The 27,561-nt window shown below is 38.5% G+C and overlaps 1 protein-coding gene across 2 annotated transcripts in view; it reads right to left on the reverse strand.

Moving 5' to 3' along the window:
• LOC126483961 (voltage-dependent calcium channel subunit alpha-2/delta-3) overlaps positions 1-27,561 on the reverse strand; it is an 832,874-nt gene that overhangs the window by 235,775 nt on the left and 569,538 nt on the right. For both annotated transcript variants that reach the window (XM_050107259.1, XM_050107258.1), the window contains exon 19: positions 5,222-5,272. In XM_050107259.1, the coding sequence (XP_049963216.1) occupies positions 5,222-5,272 (51 nt within the window). The remainder of the gene's footprint in view (positions 1-5,221; positions 5,273-27,561) is intronic.

The raw sequence follows: 27,561 nt of genomic DNA on the forward strand, positions 1-27,561 counted from the left end.
AACTGACATGTAAGTGATATATCAACACATTCCTGCTTCACTGGTGACCCCAGTGTGATCTGTAGGCTAAGTACATGGTAACAAACTTTCACTAGTGTAAGTGAAATGGAACTGCGAATGGGATAACACTTACATCTTCGCATATGATCTGTGATTGGTTTGTGGGCAAAACATTGTGAATTAGAAATTAAAGCAAGGTGGTGACCTTGAATGATCTGTAAAAGACAATAGAGCATGTGTGTATGTGTGTCTACTGCTGAAAAAGGCCTTAATGGCCGAAAGCCATGAGTGTGTGAATCTTTTTATTGTGCCTAACGCGACTCAGCATCTCCGCTATATGGTGAGTAGCAACGTTCCTTCTCTGGTATTGTTACATTCCATCCTGAATATTCCATTGTTTGATTAAGTCATCTTTGATAGACCCCAGAACTGTCAAAAGACCACTTCAACCTTATTTTTGCTCTGTACGCTAGCTACATTTGCAGAAAAATTTCCAGTAAATGCCAGGTAAACTATCATAATGAAGGCCTCATCCTCTTTCTTGTACTGTCACTTATATGTCTGTCATGCCTGCTGTCCAATTTATAGAAACACATGACTTTATCTGCAGACCATCTGCATCTGAGATGGTATGGGCACGGTGAATGAAGGTCATGAGAAAGCTCATTATTTGTTGTCTGTGATGGGTGGTGGCTGGTGGTAGCTTGGATATTCAGGTTAATAGGAGTGGGTTTTCTGCACACCAAATGTCAAGTGTACCAACACTCTTATACCAATAATCAATTCATTGCTAAAAAAACCATCTCCCCTACTATTATTGTTTAGTCATCAGTTGAACTCCCAAGTTCCTGTTTGAGTGCACTGATAGGAACCTGTAATTTAACACTGTTGCCAAGGTCACCAACACATGCCAATGTGGTGGCACTTGACTCAGAGGTATTTAGTTTGAATCAAGGTAGTGGAACATACTTTCATCACCAGCATTTGGCCAGCAATGAGAGGAGAAGGGAGGAAAGGCAGAGGTGTAAAATTCCTGATCTCCAGTCTTTGTACATATACATACAGTAGATCTGTAAGCCACCATATGGTGCATGGTGGTAGGTACACTGTACCTCTACTAATCATTCCCCTTTCTGTTACACCTGCAAATGGAGCACAGGTAAAATGACTATCTGTACACCTCTGTTCAAGCTCTAATTTCTCTTTATCTTGTCTTTTGGGTCCTTCCGTGAAGTGTATGTTAGCAGCAGTAGAATTGTTTTTTAGTCCACCAAAAATTCCAGTTCTCTAAATTTTCTCAATAGTGTCCCATGAAATGAATCTCATCCTCCCTTCAGTGATTTCCATTTGAGTTCATGAACCATTTCCATAACATTCATGTATTGATCAAAACTTTTGGCAACAAATCTAGCATGAAGCATCTGAACTGCTTGAATGTCTTCCTTTAATCTGAACTGGTAGGAATCACAAACACTCATGCAGTACTCAAGAATGGGTTGCATTAGTGCAACTATGTGCTCTCCTTCATGGATGAGCTACACTTTTTTAGCACTCTCCCTGTTAACTGAAGCTGAGAATTTGACTTCCCTACTAGCAACTTTATGAGCTCTCTCCATTTCGTATTGTTTTGCAACATTATGCCTAGATATGTAACTGATGTGACTTTGTGAAGCAGCACATTAATGTTGTATTTGAAAATTACAAGAGTGTGTTTCCTACACATCAGCATTAGCTTGCACTTTTCTACAGCAGGGTGCTGTGTCAAACGCTTTCCGGAAATCAAGGTCTATGGACAATATATTCACAACTACTTCACAAGACCACCTTTTTGTACCACCTGCAGTGAATCTGTAGGCGTCTCAGTCTACACTTGGTAGGTTAAAGTTACCTCCAACTAATTTTGCAAGATCATGATACTTCTGTGCTACTCTGCAGAGACTTTCTTTGAGTGAATCTAAAACTATTATGGCAGAATCAGGTGACCAGCAAAAACATCTGATAATTAACTTGAGTTCACACTTGTGTCCAGATATCTTCAAAATGAGACTCAATTTCGACCTCAGCAGGCATAACACTACAAGAAAACTTACAAATACAAAAGGCAATCACAGAAAAGGAACACACAATAAATGACTGAGGAAGGTCAGCAACCAAATGTTATTTAAACTAATAAAACATATAGTTGGTAAGTAACAATCCCTGTAGCCACCACAAAAACAGTATTAAGCCATCATATCCACTCAGGATCATTCACCACAGTGCCACAGTAAAGTAGCTTTTACAAACTACTGATATGTGCCTTCACTTTTTACATGATCTGATTTCACTCTCTCCATATTGACTGGCATACATTCATCCAAGGGCTTCAAGCTGTCAAGTAGCCCAAATGACCCTGATGTGCACTCTGCATATGCTCTGCTATTCAATTTACCTGCTTCCTTTATGTAGTGCACCCCTTTACCTTCAAGGGAAGTTCTACAATTCTCCACTCCATAACACAGGTCCAGATGTCTGCAACCAAGACCATCACAGAGTCAACAGAGCCTCTGGTTGAGTTCTTCCATTCTCATCCAAACTAAATGACCCTGATCAATTGTGGAAACAATGCTGCAAATTATAGGCTCTGCTTGCACCTAACAAGCAAGGCTAGTAGCCTACACCACTTCCATCAGCAACCTGTGTTAACCAAGGATAGGCTCAGAATTCAGGCAACAGGTATGATTCCCATTGAGATGAGCCACAAATTGAAGATGACTGCACCCTGTACACCCTCTCTGTGCACCTTCAATAGCTGCAGGTAGGGCTCTTCTCTACATCTCAGATGAGGCCCCCTGACAGACATAACAAGTACACATTGGCTCTTTTTCCAGCCATTGTAGGGACTCCATAATGCACCTAACACTGGAGTTCCCAATAGCTAGCACACACCCCACCACCATCACCACTACCACCATGCTGAAGGAGTGGCCACTTGACTGTTCAGGTTCTACTAATAAAATTTGAATAAAAAAAGATAAAAACAAGCCCTGTGGTCTTTTAGACAGGGATTTGCACTACCAAATTTATCAAAAAGAAGTCATAAATCTGCACCATACCATTAAAAACCAATGTACTGCATTAAATTTCAAAACCTTCTACAGTGTCTCATGAAACGAGGACATGTGACACTGATGATGTTGATCTGTCTGTCTGACAGGAATGTTGAACTTGATGGCCCCCTTTGTGCTATTCAAGAGGACTACATTGTGTGCAGGCACCGAGTTCCTCCCTCTGCCTTCAATCATCATCAAACAACACAAACACAATACCACACCATACAGCCATCCATTAAAGTCACCTACTCTTAAAAGATGCACTAAAGACACACCTCTCGCATTCTATGAGGAAAAAGAAAAACCCCTCCGATTAGGCATCTGAAGCTGCCCCTAGGGGTCTCCCAGTAAACATTGGCATAAGACTCTTTCTTTTTAAGAATCTGGCAGTCCAGTAATACCCATTCCAACCCTCTTGATGCTTTTTAAATTAAAATAAACACAGCTTCTAATGTAGCAGGCAAGTAGTGGCAGAACTGAAGCTGTGAAGGTATGTTGTAAGTCATGCCTGAACAATTTAGTTAGTAAGAGCACAGCCCACGAAAGGCAAGGTTATGTGTGTACGGTCAGCACTCCGTGTCTGATAAGCATGCAACAAGAAACCAATACAGAAAAAGCCACAATGGGATTCCTCAAATTGCAGCAAATATTGATGATGATGAGTCCCATACTTCTCTACAGAGCATACGGGAGCGACGCGGGAGACCCGCGCCGCTTTACTAGGCAAGGTCCTAGTGGAAGTGGTTTGCCATTGCCTTCCTCCAACCATAATGGGGATGAATGATGATGATGAAGACGCCACAACAACACCCAGTCATCTCGAGGCAGGAAAAATCTCTGACCCCGACGGGAATCGAACCCGGGACCCCGTGCTCGGGAAGCGCGAACGCTACCGCAAGACCACGAGCTGTGGACCCACTTTTGATATCAAATTGATATGCTAATTTATTAATTAAATTGATGACATAATCCCTTAACCTATTGCAGCAAATATTATGTCACAAAAAAGTAACAATAGATAATACATGTTCTCCTGCTGATGATAGTACAGAGATTTCCAGTGAAGTTTTCTAAGGCTATGTTTGTCAACTGGTAGTAAACACAAAACGTTATGTAATACAGCAACAAGGATCTGGACACACTTTCCACTAGTTGATATGCCCTCTCACCATTTGTTTTGAACTCTAAGAGATGGATAATGAAGTTCAATACATACTCAGCTCTCAGTGTCCAATGGCTCTTAATCTATGTTAATATCTTGTCCTAATTTTTCCCCATCCTTTTCCATAGTGTTTTGTGTGACTATTTTCTCTGTTCTTCTTTGGTATATCTGTCTTACAGCAGGTTTTGACTGGACCCTTTCCACTTTCTTCTGTTCTGTGCCTCTTCCTTAATCTGCTGCTAATTTAGTCCATTTGTAATGCTATCCAGCATTCAAAGCCTCTTTCTTCCTCTCCCTCTCTTGTCTGCAATTTTTCCTTTGATGATTCTTTGTTGCAGGCCATTTTTTTGCAATATATATTCTAGCCAAGATATTTTCCTAATTCTTATGACTTCCACTAGTTTACATTCCTCTCTGCTTCTTAGAAGTACTTGTTCATTTTTCATTCTGAAAGTCTGTTTTGCTTAAAGAATTCTTCTCCACAACCATATTTCACACCTAATCAAGTATTTGTAATCTTTATTTTTGATTGTCCATGACTCCCTGCCATATAATATTTCACTCCAGCAAAATACTTGGTGAATGTCTTTCTTAGTTCTATTAGAAGTTCTTTTTGCTGTCAACAAGCCTTTCCGTTTTTCAAAATCTCTTTACCCATTAATACTCTACTTCTTATGTCCTCTACAAAGTCTCCATTTTCTGTCACCAATCTTCCACAGCATTCATATCTAAAAGATGTTATTTGTGCTATAGTTTTCCTTACAAGATATTTTGATGTAATCGTAATGTTTGTTGATTATCCAATGTACATTTACAAATCCTTTCCTCTTAGACATGAGCAAACATTTTCTCCTTGCCTCTCAATCAAGTTACTTCTGGCGACACACACACACACACACACACACACACACACACACACACACACACACACAATGAAAAAGTTGTGTTATTGATTATGTGTACTCACAGTAATATGAATCCTTGGCGAGTTTGTCTGTTTTTCCTGCTGGTGTGTTAGCTGTAGAAAAAAAAAAGCTTTGTATAAGCAAGCTGCATGTTTGATGGCTGTTAGCATTATTAAAATAAGTATTTTTTAATTAGTGATATAATGATCAGCAAATTTAATGAAATGAAGGATTCAAATTGGATTACCTATACTGTTAATGAATTTAAAGAAAGAAAAGTATAGTAGTGTGTGACTGAAACCAAGTCTATAAGCACAACTGATTATATCTTTCATCCCGTAGGGATAGTACCACTATTTTCAGTGAACAATGATCTAAAGAAAAAAAGCCCATCTTTCAATTACATTAATTTTTGTCAATTTCCTGTTTAATACTTCAGCTCAATTCCCACTGTGAAACAATGCCATATTAGTTAGTAACCTTCTTCTAACAAAGCAAACAAGATAATGACAGTTCATTAACTGATCTGGAGCAATAATGATTACACGGGGAAAAAAGACACTGGAATGATGATTATCTTCCATTCCATGCAAGCTCTTTCTTTAAAATCATAATTTATTTATACCAAGCAGTATATCACACCAACTGCATGGCTGAACTCTCTCAGATCCACTTCTCTCTCTCTCTCTCTCTCTCTCTCTCTCTCTCTCTTTCTTTCACACACACACACACACACACACACACACACACACACACACACACACACAAAAGGTTTTTGAGTGCCCAGTGGTGCTGTTTGTTTGTTCATACACATTTGTGGCAATATATAAAAAGTACATCATGGACAAGTGCTGCTCTGAGACTAGCTGACTTGGAAATTTCAGAATGTTGGGCAAAATGATGTAAGACATGAAGATAAGATGAGCTTTTAACGACACAATTACCAAGTAATGGGCAACAGGGGAACAACTGTCTGTAAAAATGAAACATGGATACTGAATTGTGTCTAACATTACTGTTGCAAAAATTTTGGCATGCACTTTGTGTACCTAAAATACAATGGGCATGAAGATTGATTTTCAAAACATTGTTAAAATTACGGAATTACACCACAACTGGCAATAGACAGGAAAGTCTTCTTGGTAAGAACCATTTTCTGCTTTCTCTTTAATAGAACAGCACAATGCTCAGCAATAATTTAATGAATATAGGAGGACAACAAATAATGATTGTACAATAAATATAACACTGACAAGATTGAAACGCTTTTGTGTCAAACTGGATAACAACTAAAAATTGAGATAATACGTAGATAAATTAGCTCCAGTACAACTTTTTTTTTTTTACAAGTACAACATTTAATCAAAAGTATCAAGACACTCCTATATAAAGCAGAATTGAGCACTAGATGTCACAAGAAGTGGATCTGCCAGTGTAAAAGGAGGCAAGGGGTATGGTGTTGCTCAGCAGAGAGGCAATGGCAACAGAATGGGTCAGCTGGGTGAGCTCAGTCACTTTGAATGTAGGCTACCCAGTGGGTGTCATCTGAATAACAAATCCATCAGAGACATTTCAACTCTTCTCATGCTTCCAACATGACTGTTGGTGGTGTGATTGTGAAGTGAAACTACAAAGGAAAAACCATGGCTAAACCAATAAAGGCAGACCTCATGTACTGATGGACAGGGACTGTCAAGCATTGTGGAGTGTGGTTGTTAAAAATTGCATGAAATAAACAGAGAGAGAAAAATCACTCATGAGTTCAATAGTGCTATGAGCAGTTTATCCACCTAATGGGAAGGTCTGGAGGTCTGGGTTCGGTAAATGCCTGGAGAATGTTATCTGCCATCACATGTAATGTCAACAATGAAGTACAGAGAAGGTGTGTGTGGGGGTGCTTTTTGTGGTTAGAGTGTGGTCCTCTTACTGCACTTAACAAAACGCTAAATGTGGACAGAAATGGACACATCTGACAGTAACATTTACTGTTTACAGTTGGGGATCAGTTTAGAGATGATGATTGTATCAGCATGACAGTGCATCCTGTCACAAAGCAGCATCTGTGAGGCAATGGTTTGTGGACAGTAAGATTCCTGAACTGGAATGGCCTGCCCAAAGTCCTGTATTGAACCAAAGTCTTGAGATGAACCCTTTGGGATGAGGTAGAAGTCAGCTTTGTTCTGGAATGCAGCATCCAACATACTACCTTCTCTGGTTTCATTTATTGTGGAAGAATGGGCTACCATTTCTCCACAGACATGCAGACACCTCACTGAAAGTGGCCCCAGCAAATTTCAAGCGATCATAAAGGTGAACAGTGCATGCATCCAATATTAATGTCCACTAATAGGTGTCTCAATATTTTTGATCATATGGAACTGTCTTCTGGACTAGTGTACTTGAAGCATTTATCAAGTAACAGTGCGGGGTAAGAATATTATGTAAACTAGATAACTGCACATCTTCCAACTACCTCCTTTGAGGTCTTCGGAATCTTATAAGCCATTCGCAGTATATTTACTCCCTAATGGTTTTTGTTGCCGATAACAAAAGTCAGTTTCAGCTGTACTGTGGTTTGCACAAATGCAATATGAAAAACGCAAATCATTTGTAGTAGACTTTTCCTCTTAGCCTATGATTCAGCCTGTAGTTGTGTGCTCTGGAGCAAAGGTATTCAATGTGTTCCAGAAGGAAACTTTGAATCCCTACCCATTCAAAAGAAAATTAAAAACATTAGCCAGTCTTTCTACAAGTTATCCATATATCTACATTCAAAATAACAGAGGGAAACATTCCACGTGGGAAAAATATATCTAAAAACAAAGATGATGTGACTTACTGAACGAAAGCGCTGGCAGGTCGATAGACACACAAACAAACACAAACATACACACAAAATTCTAGCTTTCGCAACAAACGGTTGCTTCGTCAGGAAAGAGGGAAGGAGAGGGAAAGACGAAAGGAAGTGGGTTTTAAGGGAGAGGGTAAGGAGTCATTCCAATCCCCGGAGCGCAAAGACTTACCTTAGGGGGAAAAAAGGACAGGTATACACTCGCACACACACACACACACACATATCCATCCACATGCTTGTGTCTGTAAATATGTGGATGGATATGTGTGTGTGTGCGAGTGTATACCCGTCCTTTTTTCCCCCTAAGGTAAGTCTTTCCGCTCCTGGGATTGGAATGACTCCTTACCCTCTCCCTTAAAACCCACTTTCTTTCGTCTTTCCCTCTCCTTCCCTCTTTCCTGACGAAGCAACCGTTTGTTGCAAAAGCTAGAATTTTGTGTGTATGTTTGTGTTTGTTTGTGTGTCTATCGACCTGCCAGCGCTTTCGTTCGGTAAGTCACATCATCTTTGTTTTTAGATATATCTACATTCAAAGATTGATAAGTTCTGTTAGCTACATGACTTGTCATGCAGCTTTACAAAGGACTTTGCTACAAGTAGCAGTGCATTGTAAAAAACCCGTTATTGAAAACAGATGCAGTAAATTGTTCTCTTTGAAAAATACCAATGTAATCTAAAAATTTTAAGCTGCAAACAGAAGATAAACCATAGATATTTCATATAACTGTTGAAGCAGCATTTTTTTAAGTAGCAGTTTCCCTGCTGATTTGCTACATTACATTTGGATGGCAGAAGCACAAATAGTACTAGAAAGTGGAACAACAGCTTATTCTTAGTACTGTGAACAGATTAAGTTCCAAAGAGTTGCTTGTCTTTTATTAATGTATAAATCCTCTCGTTCCATTTCCCAAGAGGTTCTCCTGCTTGATGGCATCTAAAGAACACAAGCAAAGGATGAATGAATGGACCCACTACTGGAGATATACAAGTTGGTGATTTCCATAATGACTATTATTTTTAAGCAGCTTTCTTATTTGGTTTGGCTACAAATATGTCACAGCACAATATATACAGATGTTTACATGCTATGTGACTTCTTTGGTTATAAAGGACCTTCTTGCACAGTTGTGGGACACATCACACAGTTAGAAATGTCTGCTACAAGTTGGGACAGCAAGTATAAAATTTCAGAGTACTTCTCCATACTACGATTATTCAAGTATGAACCATGTTGATCACATGAGGGACCAGCTTAACTGCAATATTTGCTCCATGAATATTCCATCCAAAATCTTGCAGCCACAGATTGTGTCACTTCTGATTTATTTTTTGTCTGCACAACATATGTTAACAGGTAAAACTTAATGTGTTTCAGCTTTGTACCTGAAAACTGCTTTCCTCACTACTTCCTGATACTGTTTCTCATCATGTGCCAGCAATTTTTTGTGTATATTCTTAGACTATCCTTGTCTTGTAATCATGACATCCAAACCTCTAGAACAGACCATTTATCCAATTTGAATCTTCAGTCACATATGTTGTTACTCTGGACATGTTTGTTTTTTGGCATCACCATCAAAGGTCAGAGCTTGAAAGAACCTATAATGCACGATATGAAACTATCCATCGGCATTTCCTTTTCTTCGCACAACAGTCTTCCATAAAACAATTTATTATTCTCCTCATCTTCCATATTTACAGCTGCTGTTTTCTAAAGAGAGAAACTTCTGTTCCTGTGTACAAGTCTGTTATTGCCTCTCATTTTCTGCTTATCCACAAAGCTAATTTGAGATTGCAGAAACAAACTATTATCTGCTCTGTTGTGCCCTAAATTTCATGTTTTTTCTATAGCACATACTGACACTACAGTGTTCACCTTTGACACACTAGTGTAGAAGGTGACATTAAACCAGCTTAATTCAAGGACTTCAGTGATTACTGTGGCAGAATGTTATCAAAAGATCTCTCACAAAACACAAAGAAATTATGTATGTATGTAAAGACTGACAGAAATACCCAAGTTAGCATCCATCTGCTCAGTAATGAGACAGAGACTGAAACTGAGAGTATGAAAGAAAAATATATTTACTTACTTATGTAACCTGACTTCCAATATTTCCTTTGTGTTTGAGTAAAATCACGAGTGTCAGATAAATTCACTTTGAAAACCTCATTCCAAAAACTTCACATAAAACATAAATGTGCTTTTTGTGTTAATTGTACAAAAACTCATGCTTATTTTTTTATTTATTTTTTATTTATTTATTTATTCATCCGTGGAACAATAAATATTGTATGGATGTCGTCAGTTTACAACACATGAGCACACATTTACATTTACAATGAAACAGGTTTCTCATATTTTGTGTAGTTTTTATGACTAGTCATACACACATTTATAATTACATAATATTTTGGCGATAATGTCATATGTTGCTAATAATCTACATCTATGTTAAATATTCTTTTACAGTATAACAACTTTTACTTACTAAGAAGGTTTTAAGCTTTTGTCTGAAAGTGAGGGGCTCATTTATTTCTTTAATTTCCTGTGGTAATTTGTTATACAGTTTTATCCCATTATAAAATATACTTTTTTGCGTCTTTGCCTTGTTCTTTCTATCTAGATGGAGGTGGTGACAAGCTCTTGTTTCATGGACATGTATTAGGCTGTTTGTGTTGTACATGTTGAGATTTTTCTTAATGAACATTATTTTCTGAAAGATATACTCACAAGAAACAGTTAGAATGCCTAGCTTTCTAAATAATTCTAGACAGTGGGCCCTGTTGTTGCTGTTTGTTATTATCCTTATGGCTCTTTTTTGTACTTTGAACACAGTTTGTATGTTACTGGTACTTGTTCCCCAAAACACGATCCCATAGCTGAGGACTGAGTGTAGATATCCGTAATCTGTTATTTTAAGACAGGTATTATTGCATACCGGTGCAAGGATTCTAAGAGCATAGCACGCTGTGGATAATTTCTTTGCCAAAATGTTGACATGGTTTGTCCATTTCATTTGGCTGTCTACATTCATCCCTAAGAATTTGGTACTTGTTACACATTCTAATTCATTATTATTAACTTTTATTCTAGTGGCATTGTGTTTTTTGTTCAATTGGAAGTTAATATAGTTAGCTTTCTTTACATTTAAGGTTACTTTATTTTTTAATGACCAGTTGTGGACATCATTGAGAGCCTCGTTTGCTCTTTCTGACAGTTGTGTTGGATTTTCACCTGTTATTACTATGTTGCTGTCATCAGCAAAAAGTATTTTTTCTCCATGTCTGATACTTTGTGGGAAGTCGTTAATGTATATAAGAAACAATATTGGGCCTAATACACTTCCCTGTGGGACGCCTATATTCACATTTTCTGGGTCAGACAGGTGTTTTATAAGGGAATTGTTTGACACTTGTAATATCTCAACTCGTTGAACTCTGTTTTCCAAGTATGATTTGAACCACTTCTTTGTCACACCTCTTATTCCCATTTGCCCTAATTTATGAAGTAAGATTTTGTGGTCAATTGTATCAAAGGCCTTGGACAAGTCTAAAAAGATACCACTTACGTTTTCACCCTTGTCCAGTGCTTCTAGAATTACTTTAGTGAACTGTGCTATAGCAGATTGCGTGTCTTTTCCGGGTCTAAAACCAAATTGGTCATTGGAAAGAAGGTTATAGTTATTCAGGTAATTTAGCAGTCTCTTTTTGACCAGTATTTCTATTATTTTAGAAATGATAGACAGTATAGAAATCGGCCTGTAGTTCTCTACATTTTCCACATCTCCGTTTTTAAGAATAGGTCTAACTTTTGCTTGTTTTAGGTACTCCGGAAAGTATCCAGATTCGAAAGATTCATTAATTATGTCCGTTAATGGGCCCTTTATGGAGTCTATACATTCTTTAATTATGCAGACTGGGATTTCATCAAGTCCTACTGAAGTTTTATTTTTTAGTTGGTGTACTACTAGTGTCACTTCCCTTTCTGTAGTTGGTAAGAGCACCATTGAGTTTGTTGGCTGGTTATGAGTAGGTAAATCATATGTATCTGGAAATTTCTGCTGTAATTTTTTTGCAATCCTACTGAAATATGAGTTTACAAAATCAGCTAATTTTTTAGGGTTACCTACTGGTACATCTTTGTTTTTAATATGTGAATTAAGGTCCCTTTTAGTAGAGTTAGATGTAGATTACATTGTAATTCTGTCAGAGACAGCAAAGGACTTGGAAGAGCAGTTGAACGGAATGGACAGTGTCTTGAAAGGAGGATATAAGATGAACATCAACAAAAGCAAAACGAGGATAATGGAATCTAGTCAAATTAAATCGGGTGATGCTAAGGGGATTAGATTAGGAAATGAGACACTTAAAGTAGTAAAGGAGTTTTGCTATTTAGGGAGTAAAATAACTGATGATGGTCGAAGTAGAGAGGATATAAAATGTAGACTGGCAATGGCAAGGAAAGCGTTTCTGAAGAAGAGAAATTTGTTAACGTCGAGTATAGATTTAAGTGTCAGGAAGTCGTTTCTGAAAGTATTTGTATGGAGTGTAGCCATGTATGGAAGTGAAACATGGACGATAACCAGTTTGGACAAGAAGAGAATAGAAGCTTTCGAAATGTGGTGCTACGGAAGAATACTGAAGATAAGGTGGATAGATCACGTAACTAATGCGGAGGTATTGAATAGGATTGGGGAGAAGAGAAGTTTGTGGGACAACTTGACTAGAAGAAGGGATCGGTTGGTAGGACATGTTTTGAGGCATCAAGGGATCACAAATTTAGCATTGGAGGGCAGCATGGAGAGTAAAAATCGTAGAGGGAGACCAAGAGATGAATACACTAAGCAGATTCAGAAGGATGTAGGTTGCAGTAGGTACTGGGAGATGATGAAGCTTGCACAGGATAGGGTAGCATGGAGAGCTGCATCAAACCAGTCTCAGGACTGAAGACCACAACAACAACAGATGTATCCTGTTTGGCAATGTTCCAGGCTGCTTTGCTCTTGTTTTCAGCTTCAAGTAATATTTTGTTGTTTGAAAGTTTTTTTGCGGCTGGCAACCCCTTTCTGTATATTTTCCTGTACTTTTTGTAGAATTGCAGACCTTCTGGGTTAGATTGATTATTTTTTATGGAGTTGAGATATCGAAGAGTTTCTGAGGACTTTTTGATACCTGTAGTCACCCATGGATTTCTCTTTGTAGTTTTAATTTGATAAAGAGTTTTGGGAAACATCTCTTCAAATCTGAGTTTAAAAATTGACATGAACTTTATAAATTTCTCATTTGCATTGGTTTCTGCATAGACTTCCATCCAATCTTCATATTCTAGCTGGGATTTAAACTCATTCAGGGCTGATATGGAAAACATTCTTTTGTATGTACATGGTTTAGGAGGAGTTTCTACATGAATGTTAGTTTTTAAGACTTGGCAGAGGTGGTCTGATAGGCCCAGGTTTTGGACAACAATATGACATTTTTTATTATCAATATCTGTAGCTACATGATCTATAGATGAGGAAGATTCTTTCGTTATTCTAGTTGGACAATTAACAAGGGAGGATATTCCATAACAGCTTAGAATATTCACATATATGTTGCTAGCCTTATCAGGCTTCATTATATTAATGTTTAAGTCACCACAGATAATTACATTTGCTTTTGGTCCAGAAACCTTGTCTAAGCTTTGATTCAGTTTTGAGAAGAATATATCAATGTCTCCACTGGGAGAGCGGTACACACAAAATTTTCCAATTCTACTTCTAGCTGTTGTGCTTTGTTCTTTATGGCTTGAATGTTTTGGTGAAACACTGTTAGGCATTTGTTTTCACTTATCTTGGTGGCGCCCTTCCCTTTAGACCTGATGCTAAAAAATCCATTAGATGAGGTGGTGGCATGGTTATTCTTGTGTTGATGACAGTAGAGGTGAGTCTGTTGCCAGTTAGATTTGGAAGTTGGTGTATCTGAAGGTATCTGCCTTATGTTAGCCTTGTAACTGAGGCTGGGTACCAAAAATGTTCTTGTGCTTCTTCTGTTTACTTCTGTTACTGCTGATGATGGTGAAGCTGGTGAAAAGTCTTTCACTGTTGAAGACTGAGGAGGGGCCAATACTGATGAAAGGTCATTGGCTGCTGGCACATCAGGCGTTTTTTTCTTGTTAATGATGCAGTTGTGTAGTATGTAGCTGCTTCTGCTGAAGCTGCTTTGGAAACTTCTGTCCTAGTTGAATCATCTACCTCAGCTGTTTTTGAGGAAAGTGGAGATTCTAGTGCTGGACCGGTTGTCAGTGATTCAGTTTCATTTTCTTGTTGGAAATTTTCAGTTGCTGTGTTTGGTGGTGGAAGTGGTATGGTCGTGCTATTCTTGTCCTTAACTGCCTTCACTGCATTAAGGATTTCTCGACTAATGAATGATTTTCCGAGTTTATTTCTGTGAAGCCCATGCCTTGTAAAATGACTTCTCTCTGTAGATGGTACGTCCACATATGTGGCATTTGGGAGGCTTCGGCAGATTTTCTCAAATTTCCTATTAGTAACTATGATATCTTTGTTGACACAGGATTGTTCTATAAGATCATGTCTTTGTGGGATACTGGCAATGAAGAAGTTAACATCTGTAATTTTCTGTAATGTACTTCTTAGAGCTCTTGTAGCGAGTTTTCCCTCATTCCTATAAACATCATTAGCACCTCCTATTATTAAACAGTTGCTTCCCGGCTTCAAAGAATGTTCACAGTTTTTTAAAACTTTGCGCAAAGGGGCACCCGGTTTCGTTATTCCAATAACCTTGAATATAGTTTGCATGTTACACAAAATGTCGGCTAAGTCCTTTCCATGACTGTCTGAAAGTATGAAAATATCTTCTTTGTTCTTCTTACCTGTATCAGTAGTTACCTTGTTTGCACGATAAGTATGTTCCATGTATTTTCTGGTGTTTCCTTTCTTGTTATTACAGGACTTCGTAGGCCTACTGAAATGATTTGTGGTCGCTGCATTTGATGAAAGTACTTCCTTTCTTTGGCTCTTTTCACATATTTCATATTCATCACACGTTAAAAATTCAAACTTATTTGCTTGTGAGAGACGAAAGTTATTTTCGTTACGATTAACATGACAAAACTTTTTAGGCCTAATAAAGTTACCGTTTTGTTCATTTACAATTGTTTTACTACACTGAAACATGATATATTGGATATTTTGAAGAATGGTGAAAAACTTATTTTAAGCTCTAGCATTAGTTGTAACCAACATTCATGCTTTATGCATTAGCAGCTATGTCCAAAAAATTATTCACCCTAATTTTCAGTGTAAATACACATGAATAAATATAATTTTTGTGAATTTTTGGAAGTTAAGAGTGTTGGCACAACACATTTTGTAGTAAATTACTGGCATTTGTAATTTACAGTTAGCACATATTATAGCTGGCATATCACATTACATTTAGTTTCCCTTTCAACAGGGGTGTATGTTGTCTGCATTTATCACAAATGAATGCTATTTATGATTTTGTTAATGACTATAAAATCAAAAAAGGTTCAGGAAGTAAGTTTTGTCCAAGGTTTTTCTATTGTCTTAATAGATATCCCATTTTCTGTATTAAATACTTTAGTTCTTAATGGGAACTACTAATATTTTAGCTTTACAGGTCAATAAATTAAAAGAGACTCACACAGCTATTTATAAACTTTTCCACAAAACATTGCACCAGCCACAATGCCACCCCACTGTGAATGCTGCTCTCGAACACAGGACGAGTTAATAGTGTTTGTAACACACACACACACACACACACACACACACACACACACACACACACACACACACACACAAGGTATAGATGCTCTGTGTTTTTCAGCCCTCAGTGTTCACTGCCATAAGATTACAATGAATGTAGCATCACCAGCTTTCCTCACCTGCCTCCAATATGGTCCAAACTAAAACACTGAATAATTATAGAATTCTTTATTCTGTCAAACCCAATTAGTCCTTGAAAAATGAAATGTGCGAATGGCACTTTTGGCCACGAGACCATTTTTGGGGTGTTTGGCCACCTGATGCAAGTCTTTTCCTTTAATGCCACTTTGATGACTTGCACATTTCTGATGATGAAATGATGAGAACAGCAAGTACACCCAGTCATAAGTGGAAAAAGTCCCTGACCCATCCGGGAATCTAACCCAGGGCCCCTTGATTGAGAGTCAGCACCTCTAACCACAAGACCATGTGCAGCTGACTTATCAGCCCTTTATCATCCTCTAACACAGTGTTTTTCATCCTTTCTGAATACATGGCCCCTTTCCAAGTAAAAATATTCTGGCGACCCCCAAAACGATAATAAAAGTATGTCAGCGATTTCAAAGGCAATGGATTTAATTTTCTTTCTATTGATACTATACTGATCGAGAAATCAAGTGCAATGTGAAAAGAGGTCGCAGTGCTATGCGGGCAAAGATATAATTACATTATTTGCCGCAGTAGAGGTGTGGGGGTGTAAAGGGGTCAACAGGGGCATAGTCACACATTTTCAGTCTCTACAATTAGTTGTCTCAGTACTCCAGCAAGTATGGACATGATTATTGTCTTCGCACTTCACTCTGAGCCAGCATAAAATTGACAAGTTTCTTTTCTCCTGCGACCACAACCCCCTGAGCAAGTCTTTGCGACCTCCCAGGGGGTCGCAACCCACAGGTTGAAAAACAGTGACATCTTCAACTTTTATAGTCCTGTCTTCCTCAGTTGCGTGTAATATTACGGTATATTAATAATTTTTACTTATGGACTGTCTGACAGCAACTGAATAAAACACAATTTTAGTGCCATACGCGTTTCGCCATTATTTTTTGCAAGGCATCATCAGTGACCTGGAATATGTACATATGTTAGCTATTTTATTTACATTTTTGTCATTGTGCCTATAAGTTATAAACAGTTCTGGTGGTTGGTATTTCCTATTAAGTAGTAATGTTTTGACCTGTACTTACAGGTTGCGCGGACAATTTCCTACATATTACGCTCCTGTTGCATTTTTGGTGTTGTTCTTCTTCTTATGAACGCCAATTTGCGGTTTTTTTCCCCATTCCACAACACTATGCACTGAACGCTTGTTTTAAAGCAATGTTTTGGTTTCTGTTGCCGACTGTCAAATGTTTTTGCCAAAGATCGAATGTTATTGCCAAACTTATGAGTGTAACTATTGAAGTATCTGTGGTCTGTTCGTGTATGCATTTGTGTGTGCATTTGTGTGTGTGTATGTGTGTGTGTGTGTGTGTGTGTGTGTGTGTATTTTGGTGTTTATATATTGCTGTGTGTGTGTGTGTGTGTGTGTGTGTGTATCTCCAGATGATGTGGGGAAGAGTTTTCTTTTTTTATTATTATTTTTTGTTTTATTTTATCATTTCCTTTACTAAGTGTAGTAGGGAGCCTGTGCTGATGTGTGTTTGTTCATTTATCACATGTTTGTTTTCTGCTATGGCTTTCTGGATGTGGAAGTTTTCTTGCATTTGTATAAGATGTTTGTCATGGTTGCATATTCTCATTATTTTCATTTCTTGTTCCATGTTTGTAGGATGATGGTTGTGGTGTTTTAAATGCTCTGCAAATGTGGAATGGTTTGTTTCATACTTCCAACATCTGATATGTTCTTTGTATCTTGTTTGAAAATTCCTGCATGTCATGCCTATGTATACTGCATCACAACTTTGACATTCAAGTTTATATATTCCTGATTGTTGGAATTTGTCTCTCTTGGTAGCTGGCTGGCTTAGGAGTGATTGAAGGGTTTGCCCAGGCTTATATGCTATTTTGAAGCCCTGTCTCTTTAGGATGTTTGCAACTCTGTGTGTTAGTTTATGTGTGTAGGTCATGGTGTACCATCTGGTTCTTTTCTGTGTGGTGTTGTCATTGTGCGTGTTTGTTGAGTGTGTTTGTAAGTTTTCAGCTTGTGAGTTGTTTTGTATTGTGGAACTGTTGTGTTTGTTTTTTATTTGTGTTTTTATTTTTTGATTGAGCTTGTGTACCACATGTGTGTCATACCCGTTGTTCCTAGCTATTTGTATGATTGTACTCATTTCTTGTTCATAGTTTCTCTTGCTGAGTGGGATTCTGTTTAATCTATGTAACATGTGTCTTAGTGCTGCAAGTTTCTGGCTGTGGGGGTGGTTGGATGTGGAATGTATTATTGTGTCTGTGGCTGTTGGTTTTCTAAAGATGTTAAATGTATGTTTACCATTTTCTTTTTTAATTGTAATGTCACGAAAATTTATTTGATTTTCTTTTTCAAGTGTGAATTTTATGTTCTGATGAGCTTTGTTTATTTCTGAATGGAGTTCATCTATTTTTTCACTTGGCTCATCTACCAGACAAATAATGTCATCCACGTATCTGTACCAATATATGATTTTGAAACTTTCATTTGTGGTTATCTTATCAAATATCTGATTTTCTAGGTGACTGATGAAAATGTTTGCTAGTGTTCCTGATATTGGGGATTCCATGGGCAGTCCATCAGTTTGTAGATAATATTCTTTCTCAAACTGAAAGTTGTTTTGTTCAGTTGTCAGTATGAGCATATCTGTTATTTCTTTTATTGCACCTGTGGTGAGGTTGCTGTGGGATGAGAGATTTTGTTCTATGATTTCTATTGTTTCTGTGATAGGGATGGAGGTATACACATTTTCTATATCAAATGAAATCAGTGTTGCTGTGTGTGGTACCTGTATGTTCTGTATGTTTTCTATTAGGTTTCCTGTGTTTATCACTGTTCTGTTTTTTTCTACTTTATAGTGTTTTGTAACTAACTTTTGGAGGTGTTTGGCTATGTGGTATGTTGGGGCTTTCTTGAAGTTGATAATAGCTCTCATTGGCATTCCGTCTTTATGTACTTTCGGTTGACTGCGGAGTGTCGGTGCTTGTGGGTTTTTCTGTGTTAAGTAGTATTTCTGTTTGTCTGTGAGTGTGTGTTCAATGTTTTTCAGTGTTCGTTTCATATTTGCCTGGAATCGTGTAGTTGGATCTGACTTCAGTTTTTGTATGGCGTTGGTGTTTATGTATTCCTCGGTTTTTGTGATGTATTGCTCTTTATCCATGAGTACTGTTACATTTCCCTTGTCTGCTCTTGTTATTAATACATTATTGTCTGTTAACTTTTGTTTTAACCTTTTCATAGTAGCTGCTTCTGTTTGGTTGTTCTTATTGTGTGTCTGCTGTGTTTGTTTTATTATGCCTTTTATTTCTTCTTTTACTAGTTCTCTTGTCAGTCCTACATTTATTTCACAATTATTTTGTTGTTCTTCATGTGTAAGGATGTGTTCGGTTTCTACTATGAGATTTTCTATGTATTGATTGTTCACTTTGTGAAAAACAGTGCTCTAACAGAGTAGGCATCCACTGCCATGGAACAAAGGAATATATGATGGATACTCTCTACCAGTTGTGTGAGACACATGTCAACATCTGCCAACTTGATCCCATCCCCAAAGTTAAGCCAGAATAACATCTGACATATCAAGACTTCACACATTCCAGACCTTGCACATATTTCTTCTATGACCCCCAATGAAATGACTTTCCCTTAGTCCATGACTCTAAACCAATGGTCGTCAAACCGTGGCCTGCCATCTACACGTGGCCTGGATCTTGTTCTTGTGTGGCCTGCGGGTCTCAGCCATATTTTATAACAATGCAAGTATGCTTCTAACAACTAACAGCAAAGTCCAAAAGTGGCAACTAATGTTAAGAGCTGCCCAAGAATATATTTTTCTTGCTCAGTAACAAACAAAAATACTTGCAGAAACAGTAATATTTTGAGATGTGCTTCATTTTAATTGATGTTGGTGAATTCGGCCACGAGCTTAATAAATCTGGCCACTTATGTCAGGGGCAGAGTGGCATGTAGCCTGACAACTGCAGGGTTTATAGAAGTAAAGGGTAATATTTTACCGTTTGCCTTCCAGTGCTGACAACTTGCAAGTGTGCACAACTAGTGGCCATCAGCATCTATGGCATATATGTGAAATGGAGGTGACATGGATTCATGGATGTACATTATAGAGACGAGCATCTTCAATTGTGGTATATGTTTGTAACAAGTAATGTGATATCAAATTGAGGGTGTTGCTTTAAAGTGCAATAAGTAAAAGAAAAATCACATTCAAAACATTTTGTAAACATCTGTGATTGTAACTCGTATTACAATTACTGTAATTATTTAATATAAGATACTAATTTAGGTAGGTTACCAATTAATAATAAGATCAGTAGGGGAAGTTGTGGCAAAATGGCCAGGATGGAAAAAGTGTCTACTGCATAATTTTATCCTGACCAGCACTGCTAACTGTCGAATAGTGGTAAGGCAAGATCCAATATACAATGCCACTATTGTCAATGAGATTAAAAGAGGAAGATCATTTGTTATTTTTTAGTAATCCCCATTTTCTGAGCCATCTGATGAAAGATAATTCATTTGTATTACACTTGTTACCTCACTTCAAGGGAGAATAATAGTTTTGTTGCAATATCAATGTTTAAACAATGTCTTTTGGCCTACAAATATAGTTTCTTGTTATTTATTTTACTCGAATAGTTTCTGCTGTTGATCACTATACTTACACGATGTCCAACTGGAAAAAGTGGCCACACTACTCATCAGGAAAATAAGAGTTATTTACTTCCAAAAACCATAGATAATAAAACAGAGAAAACGGATTTCTAAACTCTTTTACACAGAAAGCCATCATCTGCCATTCTAACCCATCATGATAATTTTGAATTAATTAAGTTATTTTGGCCTAACACAAAAGACTGATTGAAAACAGTCTGCTGCAGTTGATTGGCACTTGTTCATTTGCTATGGCATGAACATTCCTAGAAAATATGCCTGGTAATCAGAAAAACAAATATGGGATCCTGCTGTAATGGCACTGGCCACAGTACCTGCTTAGAACGGAAAATTGGTCAATGTGTAAGCCTTCAGAACTGCCACACAAGGGAATATCAAGACATACATGTGAACTCATACATGCTTAGTTTTGATACCTTTGTTGTAAAAATTTAAGTTCAGTGTGTTTCCTTTTAGTTTCTTTTATCAAATGTTCTTTTATGCTCTTTTGAAGAATAAAACATTAATTCTGTGCATTTCAAAGCTACATGCAATTATGTGTGTGGGTCAACTAAGTGGCCCCATAATTGGTGATCCTGTCTATGAACTTTTGTGCCTTCCCATGACTGGTGTTTTCAACAAACAGTGGAAATACGCATGAAGGCAATAAGCAATGAAGACAGGCTATTCCACCACACCATCACTGGCAACATCAGCAAACTCCAAACAACATAAAGGTTTTGGAGCTTGCTTTCCTGTGGAATATGAACATGAAGCCCATGCAAAACAACATCAACATCAACATCATCATCATCAACTACAACAACAACAAAAAGGCTTTAATTCTGCAATGACTGCATATCACAGGATAGTGAATGCTTTTGGCGATACAGAAGGTGTTATGCCAGACTTCAAGACTATCAGCTCAGGTAAGTATAACAGAGCCACAACCACAGTCTGAAACAACAAGATACCTGTCCATTAGTTTCAGCAGCTTGTCCCGCCTGCAATTTCAGACACTGCAATTTATGCCCAGCCAACTGAAAATATGGTTTGCAGTAATGGAGAACATATTCTGGTAGCAACAAGTGATCAATGACCAAAACAATGCACCTAGGTGTAGTATAAGGGGTGTTCAAAAAGAAATGTGCCGGAGGCATAATTACAGAAACCAGTACCTGTATGTTAGAAGTATTGAACCTGGCTGTTGAGACACTTGTCCCATTGTGACACAAGGCAGTGAATGGCTGTCTCATAAAATTCCCAGGGCTGCAATGTTAACCAGTTCTGCTCATACAGCTGGACGTCGTCATCCACATGAGTGCAAGAAAGGTTATGTTGACGTTCTTCTTTGACCAAGATGGCCCCCTTCTGATTCACTTCCTGCTGCATGGAATCAAAACAACCAGGCAATCTCACTCATAGGGTCATTCTGCTCCACAACATGCAAAGTGTCATATGGCCAACACAGTCATGACACTCCTGCACAAATTCAAATGGGAGGTTCTCAGCCATCCTCCACACAGTCCGGACCTCTCTCCCTGTGATTATGCTATTTTTGTACCCTTAAAAAGGCTCTAAGGGGCAAACGATTCACCTCGGATGACGACATCCAACTGTATGTGTGTAACTGGTTAACATCGCAGCACTGGGAATTTTATGAGACATCCATTCACTGCCTCGTGTCACAGTGGGAGAAGTGTCTCAACAGCCAGGGTCAATACTTCTAACATACAGGTACTGATTTCTGTAATTATGGCTCTGGCTCGTTTCTTTTTGAACACCCCTTATATTTGGGCCAACAAACTACAACACTGGTGATGGACATTACAGTGCACCCACTGCCAGACATAGCTTACAACAAACTGAAAGATGAATTGATGCACTCCTGTACAGAGTCCACCAATACCATAGCCAGGCAAGTACTATATCAGGAGAAACATATGATGAGACCTCCATCAGAGTTCCTGTGGCATCTACGTAATTTAGTGAACAGTGCCACAGTGTCTGATGATGTGTTACTATACTTTTGACAGCAACAACTACAGGCACTAGTACAAACACCATTGGCGGTACATGACAATAAGTCTACCAACAAATTACTGTAGATCATTGATAGGGTCTATAAAATGCTAGAGTCTCCCAAACCAATTGCCACGACACTGGTGGGCCACTGCCAGTCGAGTTCACCAGAGATGGTGACTTCAAACTGCATGGCAATCACATCATGACAAGCATAGAGCGTTTCTAATGAAATCCGAAGCTTAAAAACCACAGTGGAAGGTGCTAAAAGTTGAACTCAGAACTAACATAAGAGCTTCCATAGGGTATGGTGGTAACACAAATGTTTTGGTCAATACATTGCAAAATGTACCTCACCCCACTGTTACGCAAAGAGCCAATGCACTGACAGTTGCAGTGCTGTGTCTACACACAGTTATCAGCAGCCACTTCAACATACATGTTCAATCATGTCAAAAAGACTGTATGTGTCAGACAAGCACATAGGCAAAATGTTCCTCATTGACACTGAACCTGACATCAGCACGCTGCCTGTCAGCCACGCACCAGACAACAAATGGGATGTTCAAGCATGGTTGAAGTCACTCAATAACTATGAGATCAACACTTATGGACACAAAATGTTCACCTTTGACATCAGTTTTCCACACCTCTCATATGGTCATTTGTAGTCGCTGAGGACTCTGAACCTATTTTAGATGCCGAGTTTCTCACACACTTTGCACTAACAGTTAACCTACAGGAAACATGATTACGGAGCTCAGTTGAGAACACTGCAGTATCAGGGGTTAGGGGCCATCCTGCTTACAGTGCATTACAATTTCATCCTCAAGCAAGTTGCGGGTACGAGTTCACCATAACAGCACCAAGCACAATGCACTGCACCAGGACAACCAGTCATACTACATGCATGCAGAGTTGCAGCTGAGAGCTTAACAGAGAAAAAGGTAGTTTTTGAGGAAATGTTGAAGATTAGAATCATTGTCTCGTCTGACAGGATATGATCTTCGCCTCATACACCTTGTCCACAAGAAAGATTGCTCAGGGAGGCCATGTGGCCATTACTAGGCCTTAAATGCAAGAATAATTCCAGACAGGTATCTGGTGCCCAACATGAACGACTTAACATACACATGAACTGGTACAAAGGTTTTTATCATCTCAACTGTAAAAAAGCCTATAACCAGATACCAGTAGCAGTAAGTGACATTCCGAAAATTGCAGCAATCGTGCCATTCGGTTTATTTGAATTTTTCTTCATGTCTTTTGGCCACGAAAATGATGCTCAGAAGTGGCAATGTTTCGTGGATGAGGTGATCAAATTATTCTCATTTTGTTTCAATTACTTGGACAACATCCTGGTGTTCTCCCCTGGTGCTCAAGTGAATGAACAACAGCTGTGTGAAGTATGCCATCAGCTGTTTGTCCACGGAATAGTATTAAACAAAAGCATACGCGTCACTGGGAAGACTCAAGCCACCTTTTTGGGCCATACTGTTTCAGCCAATGACATTCGCCCATAGGCAGAGAGCATTACAATGCTATAATCTCTGCTGAGGCCAGCAAATTACCAGCAGCCAAGATACTTCCTGAGCATGCTAAATTTTTACTGTCATCAGCTCCCAACAGCAACAACAGCATGCACACCGCTCACAGATGCACTTCCAGGCTGCAATGTTGCTGAATGCAGACCTGTCACATGGACACCTAAAATGGTCTAGGTGCTTCACGTTCTCCAGGTGAGCTTAACTCAGGCAGTGTTTATTCATTCATCTGCACATCTGGCTACAGTTATTGATGCAAGTTAGGTGGCAATCACAGCAGAACTCCACCAGCAAGAAGACCAGCACCGGCAGCCACTTCTAAACAAATTGTCTGTGGACTACCCTGTGATTGGATTCATGATATCCTCTCAGAAAGGTCACAGTTTCTAGTAACTGATGGAAACTCATTGAGTAAAATGAAAGTGATATCTAGCATTCTGTAAGGAAGCATTATTGTGACTGTTGCTCTTAATCTACATAAATGATTTAGGAGACAATCTGACCTGTCCTCTTACACTGTTTGCAGATGATGCTTTCATCTACATTCTAGTAAAGCCACCAGAAGATCAAAACCAACTGAAAAATGATTTTGACAAGATAACTGTATGGTGCAAAATGTGGCAATTGAATCCAAATAATGACAAGTGTGAGGTCATAGACATGAGTAGTAAAAGGAGTATTAAATTTCAGTTACACAATAAATAATACAAAGCAAATGGCTGTCAATTCAACTAAATACCTTGGGATTACAATTCGAATTACAAATAAGTAAAACTGTATCTATCACATAGATAATGTTGTGGGTGAGGATGTTTGCCCATTCTCTTCTAGAGTACTGCTGCACCGTATGGGATCCATATCAGATTGGATTGATGGAGGACATCGAAAAAGTTCAAAGATGAGCAGCTCATGTTGTATTATTGTGAAATAAGGGAGAGACCATCATGGATATGATACACGAGTTGGAGTGCAATCACTAAAACAAAGTCATTTTACATTCCAGCAAGACCGTTTCACGAAATTTCAGTCACAAGATTTCACCTCTGAATGTGAAAATATTTTGTTGGTACACACCTACATAGGGAGAAATGATCATCATAATAAAGTAAAAGAATTCAGAGCTCACAAGAAAGATTTAACCCTTCATTTTTCCCATGACTGTCTTAGAGTGGAACAGTAGATAAATAGTTAGAAGGTGGTTCGATGAACACTCTGCCAGGCACTTAAGTGTGAATCGCAGAATAATCAGGTATATGCAGATGCTGAAAATTTGGTGCCTGACCACTTTTCTTGTATTTGTGGTGTGGCAGAGATTTTGGACTATAGAGGACTTTGTGTATAGAAGGAAACAGATCCACAGTTACAACAGTTACTGAGTGACTCATGTACGTAGCTTCATGTGCCAAACTCTTAAGCTGAAGCTGTAGTGTGATGTCCCTCGAAATAAACCACTCCCACACATTTCACAGAAGTTGCAAAAGACAGCCTTTGACAGCATCCACAGCTTACCTCATTCAAGAGCCAACATTACAGTCAGATTGCTTACAGACCAATTTATGTAGCCTTCCATGAAGAAAGGCAGACTTGTGGGCAAGTTCCTGCATCTCGTGCCAACAGAATAAAGAGCATCATCATGTACGTGCTGAGATTGGTAACTTCAAAGGCACACTAGCTAGCTTTGTCCACATTTGCAGTGACCTGGTGGACCATCTTCCAGCGTCGAATGGATACAGATACTTGTATATTGCCATAGACAGATATGCATGAAGGGCTGAGGCAACCACGAATACTGACACCTCAGTAGAAACTACAGCAACAATGCTTATGTGTACATGGATTGTGTGTTACTAGTATCCTCTCCACGTTAAAACTGATCAGGGTTGTCAGTTTGCATTCACTCTGTTCCAAGAACTGGCCAAACTCTACGACTTTCAGCAGCACCAGCTACAACCCTGCTAATACTGGTATGGTAGAGGCGACATTAATGTGCTAACAAGAAAAGTGGACAGAGGCACTTCCCTTAGTCCTCTTAGGCCTCTGGATGGAGTACAAGTCTGAGGCCTGTGCATCCTTAACCGAAATGGTGAGCCCCTACACATTACAGTGGTCTGCTTAGAGCCAGTACCACTACTTGACATGGCAGAATTTCCATTGCACCAGTAGCCACTGTCTGTCCAATTCTCACTAAGGCAACCACAAGGTATTTGTGCACAAAGATTTGCACAGCTGCTCATATGTGATGCAACAAACAGACTCAGTCAGATTGCCCCTACATCTGCCATACACTGGCCTTTTTCCAGTGCTGAGCAGAGGTGATCACATCATGGAAATCCTGTACAATAGCATACCCTAGAAAGTATCTATCAAATGTATCAAACTGGAATCTGAATACCTCACCAACAGGTATTGCTACAACCAGTCCAGAGTCACCAGATAATACTTCCCAGATGCCGAGCAACCCTGCCTCACACCTGTGGACACACCTAGGCTGCTGCTAAGACATACATGTAAACTGTCTGACTTGCTCAGTTTTATTATCTTTGCCATAGTAATTTAAATTTTGTGTGGTTCCTTTTACTAAACAGTCTTGTATGCATCCATGAAGAACAAAAGGTTAATGTAGTGTGTTCTACAGCTGCACTCCATTATTTATTTTGAATAAACTAAGAGGCCACACTTCTTTACATAATACAAACTGTACAAAAAGCATGTATAGATTATCCTCATGTACAGATATATTTATATTATTATTATTATTATTATTATTATTATTATTATTATTGTAAACAAGAAAAATGATAGCCTCAGTTATAAAAGGTTTGAAATCATTTTATTTCTTCATCAGCCCTTATGACCCAGGCTGCCATTTTTCTTGTTTACAATACTAATATTGTAGTTGTTGAGCACATTGTTCCCAGTGGAATCCAACCTGAATTTAATATTATTTCTGCTTTCATATTTTATGAAAATTGTAACTTATACATGTACTGAACATTTGAATTGTTTATGAATGAATAAATAAGTCAAATGAAAGTGTCTAGTTTGTGTGTGTGTGTGTGTGTGTGTGTGTGTGTGTGGGCACATGCGCATAGTCTCTTACTTGACTTAAACTACAAACTCTTAAGGCAAAATCACATATAATGAGCCATATGCCATGGCAGGCATTGATAGGTAACGAAGGCAGCAGGCACTCGAGTAGCATTACAGTATTAAGGAACCTTCTCTGTCATGCAGTTGGTGATCTCTCACAGTGGGCTAACCTCAGCTGCCTCTGTAAGTGCTCAACTTTTATAACATTACAGATACACTGAGAAGCCAAAACGTTATGACCTCCTGTTTAATAGCATGATGGTACACTTTTAGAACACAATATGATAGTGATTCT

This window comes from Schistocerca serialis, chromosome 6 (assembly GCF_023864345.2).
Source record: "Schistocerca serialis cubense isolate TAMUIC-IGC-003099 chromosome 6, iqSchSeri2.2, whole genome shotgun sequence".
In the NCBI taxonomy this organism is placed as follows: domain Eukaryota; kingdom Metazoa; phylum Arthropoda; class Insecta; order Orthoptera; family Acrididae; genus Schistocerca; species Schistocerca serialis.